The sequence below is a fragment of the Alosa alosa genome, chromosome 12 (assembly GCF_017589495.1).
Source record: "Alosa alosa isolate M-15738 ecotype Scorff River chromosome 12, AALO_Geno_1.1, whole genome shotgun sequence".
Taxonomy (NCBI): domain Eukaryota; kingdom Metazoa; phylum Chordata; class Actinopteri; order Clupeiformes; family Clupeidae; genus Alosa; species Alosa alosa.
Genome location: NC_063200.1, coordinates 1,129,119 through 1,134,118, shown reverse-complemented (window position 1 = coordinate 1,134,118; position 5,000 = coordinate 1,129,119). Strand labels below are relative to the sequence as shown.

Genomic DNA, 5,000 nt, shown 5'->3' with positions numbered 1-5,000 from the left:
GACAGGTGAGGTACCGGGCTAACCACACCTCCGTCCAGACAGGTAGTGAGGGTGAGGTACCGGCCAACCACAGCGGCATACTGAGGACACGTCTACAGGGTGACAGAGTGTGTGTGTGTGTGTGTGTGTGTGTGTGGACACCAGGCCATCCAGAGACAACATCTACAGGGTGACGGAGTGTGTGTGTGTGTGTGTGTGTGTGTGTGCTAAAAGCCAGATATTGTTGTTGTTGATGAGACAGCAGAGAAGCAACCATTTTGCTAGGCTGTGCATTTGACTACAGTCTAGAGGATGCCTACCCACAAAGCTTTTAAAGTATCAGCCACTCAGAGACATTGTTGTACAGCTTGGGTACAACAAGCTATTGGTGGCTAAGTATTTGCTTAGGTAATGTCCACAGAATAATTTTCAGGGTTTGCAGTGCTGGTCTCTTTAAGACAAGAGCAAAATTAAGCCCATCTGGAGAAGCTGTTTTTGTACCCATGGTAGGACCAGAGGCATAGGCTACTGGGTTTTACAATGCTGGTATCTAAGATTGTTTGTGTTCAATGAAATCTATTGTAAAATGTGAACACAAATAAAAGGTGATAAAATGTGTGTGTGTTATTGTGTGTGTGTGTGTGTGTGTGTGTGTGTTTTAAGGCACGTAAGGCTGCTGATCCTGATGGTAACTCTCCCCGGATGCATACTCAGGGCCTGTGCAGTGCAGCTGACTGAGGTTTGGACTGACATATTTAATCTGTCACTAGCCCAGACAGCTGTCCCCGCATACTTTAAAGCCACCTCCATCGTGCCAGTGCCAAAAAACTCCATTGCAACAAGCAAGCCTTAACGACTTCCGTCCAGTTGCACTCACCCCCATCATCATGAAGTGCTTTGAGAGGCTGGTCCTGGCCCACCTCAAGACCTGCTTACCACCCTCACTGGACCCCTTCTAATTCGCCGTCAGAACAGGAGCACAGAGGATGCCATCTCTACGGCACTTCATTCTGCCCTGTCCCACCTTGACAATAGCAACACCTACAAGTATGTGAGAATGCTGTTCATTGACTTCAGTTCAGCATTTAACACCATCATCCCCTCCAAACTGATCACCAAACTCAGTGAACTGGGCATCAATACCTCCCTCTGTAACTGGATTCTGGACTTCCTAACCAACAGACCTCAGTCTGTTAGGTTAGATAACCACACCTCCTCAACCATCACCCTGAACACCTGTATACGCTTCACTTACGACTGCACACCTGTACATGGCTCTAACACCATTGTCAAGTTTGCAGAAGACACTACGGTAATTGGTCTCATCAGCAACAAGGGAGGAGGTCCAGCACCTAACATTGTGGTGCACTGACAGCAACCTGGCTCTCAACACTAAGGGCTGAGCTACACCAGGCGCATAACTGAAGCGTTCCGTTTGCGTTGTATCTGCTGCAACAATTAGCTTCCATTATAATCAATGGAAGTAGCTACACCAGAAGTAACAGTGGGGCATACGTTCGAAAAAAATAGACCATTCATCTAAAATATTTTACACGTTGCGAACGGAACGCTTCAGTTACGCGCCTGGTGTAGCTCATACCTAAGATGACCAAAGAGCTCATTGTGGACTAAAGGAAATCTAAAGCTAGAACACACACACACCCATTCTCCTCAACTGGACTGAGGTGGAACGTGTCACCAGCTTCAAGTTTTGGGTGTCCACATCTCTGAAGACCTCTCTTGGACCCTCAACACCTCTACCCTGATCAAGAAAGCTCACCAGCGTCTTTTCTTCTTGAGGAGACTAAAGAAGATCCACCTGTCTTCTCAGATCCTGGTGAACTACCACTGCACCATCGAGAGCATCCTCACCAGCTTTGTCACAGTATGGTATGGCAACTGCTCAGCCTCCGACCGGAAAGCACTGCAGAGGGTGGTGGAAAACTGCCCAACGCATCACCGGTTCCTCACTCCCCTCCATCGATGCCATCCAAGGCAAGGATCAAAGACTGTTCTCACCCCAACCACAAATTGTTCACCCCACTCCCCTCCGGGAGGCGCTACAGATCTCTCCGCACCCGAACCAGCAAGTTCAGAGGAAGCTTCTTCCCTGCGGCTGTCAACCAACAAATTAAGCCCCCATCACCCCGCCCGCCCGCCAGATGCCTCCTTACACCCCCCGCACAATTGCACTACCCTATCCCACCCATAGTGTTCTATTTATTTACAAATGTACATACTGTAATTACATTATACATAGCCATATTCTACTGCTCTTAATCCTGCACATACACTTGCACATAGCTGTACATACTGGACATATCTGTTTATATGGTTCATACTAAATATTCATATTTATTATTTTTTCTGTAGTATATTCTGTTAATACACTGCACATATCTATATTGTTCTGTTAATACACTGCACATATCTATATTCTTCTGTTAATACACTGCATATATCTATATGGTTTTACTACTACTATAATGGTCCTGCCACTGCATTGCACATATCTGTACATGTTGTTCATACACTGTTCATATTACATGGCCATATTTATTCTGCTCTTATAAGGTAACTGCTAATACACTGCACATATTTATATTTAATTTATACTACTCTAAATCACCTTCTGTAAACCAACTGTATACTACTGTGTACACTGCACTTTGTACATCACATTGCACATTTCTGCTTTTTTGCACTTCTGGTTGGACACTAACTGCATTTCGTTGTCTTTGTACTTGTACTCTGCACAATGACAATAAAGTTGAATCTAATCTCATCTAATCTAAACCATGTGCGTATGTGTGTGTTTGTGTGCGTTTGCGTGTGTGTGTGTGTGTGTGTGTGTGTGTGTGTGTGTGTGTGCGTTTGCGTGTGTGTGTGTAAAACTCACCTTCACTTTGGGAGGGTTGAGCCAGTGGTGTTTGAGGATGTTGTCTGAGGTCATGTTGCTAGGCAGTATCACCACATTGTTATTGTTGTTGTTGGGGTCTCGGCATGACAGGTCACACTCCGCACCTAATGCACACACACACACACACACAGACACACACACACACACACACACACACACACAAACTTTAAGTAACTTAGTTACTTAAAGTAACTTTAATTGAGTAGACATGCTATAAACAACGTAAACAACTTAAATTTCCCCTTGGGGATCAATAAAGTATCTATCTATCTATCTGTAACATGCACACATGCACACACATAAGCATGCACACACACACACACACACACACACACACACACAGCTTCTGCTAAGATTGTGAGATAGATGATTTGATCAATATTTAGTGGGATGAGTGCAAAGAGTCTACTTGAGTCTGAAGGGTTTTCATTTCACCAGCAGTTTGTGGATACATCTCTCTATCTACCTACCTCTCTGTGTTTCACACACACACACACACACACACACACACACACACACCCACACACACAGTGGGCAGTGCTTCGACTTGGCCAGCTTCCCTCGCGGTCCCGCGGCGGGATCCACTGATAACATCGTAGCGACTTTAATTTGTATTTTTTCCAGTGGCTGGCTGCTTGGCGGCTGCAACAACCGGCAGGGTCTCAAGTGAGCAGGGTGTCTCGCAAAAAGAAAAGGAGCCTGGAAAACCCTACACAGACTTCACTACAGACTTTAGCAGACTGGTTTAGAAATAATTGAATAGCCAGAAATATGCCTGCCCAGCCTAATAAAGAAATATTTGGTTAACTTTCGCGAGTGAATCCCGTTTGCAGCCGTAGAAAAAAGCAAGGACAAATTAAACATTCTGGTTTCTCCGAGTGCAACGATGATAGACAGACATCATTTGGACAAAATATAGAGGCATATTAACCTCGTTGCTCAGCCAAATGCCTTCCTGTTATGTCCTGTTATCACGGAGTTACAGGCGATAAGCGATTTTTGATGGTCACAAGTTTACTTCATTAAGCGTTTATTTTTGATTATTAAAAGGGTGTTTTTCATTTAAAGGTTTGACTTTGTGCTTATTCAGTAGAGCATTTAGTGCTCTTCCCAATCCCAATTTCACATTGCATGTTTTGTTTTGTAATGGATGCAACCGCTGATCTCAGGCTTGTCATAGAGGCGCCGATACCGTGGATGCTCCGTCTCTCGGGCACCCACGGAAAACATCGAGCACCCGTGTGCCAGCTTATAGTCCGGCTAAATTTACATTAATTTAAATCACACATCGCAGTTTATGTTAAATTCAGCATCTCTCATAAATGTGATTGGATATGTTGCTGTCAATTCCTACTCCATATACTACCCACCTGAAGAATTGCGTGAGGGCTTTGTGGCGGGTCTTCAGCCCGAATGTTTAAAATGTATATAGCCCTGAATATCATTTTAAAAAGTAGTCTGACAAAGCTTATTGTTGTGTGACACAGCTAAACACCTCATAGAGCGTCTATAACATAGCCTAGGTGAATGCAACTCACAAAAGTAAAGCAGATAGAAAGAACTCCGCATAAATCTAACCTACAATGCATGAACAGCTTCATCGCCCGGGGGCGTCTTGCCTGCTTTATGATTGTTGGCTTCTGATGGTATCTTGCTAATTCACTGAACTGCATTATAGCGGCCTTACATTGTACGACTTTGGTCTGTTTTCACAGTCGGCGACTAAATTTCCAAAGTCGGACAGAAATCATGAGAGTTGTACTGGAATCCGAAGCGTTCCGTCAACTAGATGCGTTAATAGTGTAAATTGCCAATCTTAAGCGGTTTAAGTCAGTGGTCAGTCTTTTCTAGTTTTGCCGTTAAAACAATCTCAAACATGTTTGATATTATCGCAAGTCTTTTGAGTCGTGGCTCATGCAAATAGTGACTTGAACAATATGAAAACCAATAGTGACCTCTCTCCAACAACAAACAGGAAGGGGCAAAGTAGGCGACAGCTGTAGCCTATATGATTATTTGTTATTCTTATAATATTTGTCATTTCTTATACATATTTAGTCGGCTCTTCCACGTGACAGAACAACTCTATATCGGTTAGGGA

The 5,000-nt window shown here is 44.0% G+C and overlaps 1 protein-coding gene across 1 annotated transcript in view; it reads right to left on the bottom strand.

The window, feature by feature from the left end:
* pappaa (pregnancy-associated plasma protein A, pappalysin 1a) overlaps positions 1-5,000 on the bottom strand; it is a 197,677-nt gene that overhangs the window by 46,199 nt on the left and 146,478 nt on the right. Inside the window, 1 exon segment of the mRNA XM_048259029.1 lies at positions 2,879-3,003. Within this exon segment, the coding sequence (XP_048114986.1) occupies positions 2,879-3,003 (125 nt within the window).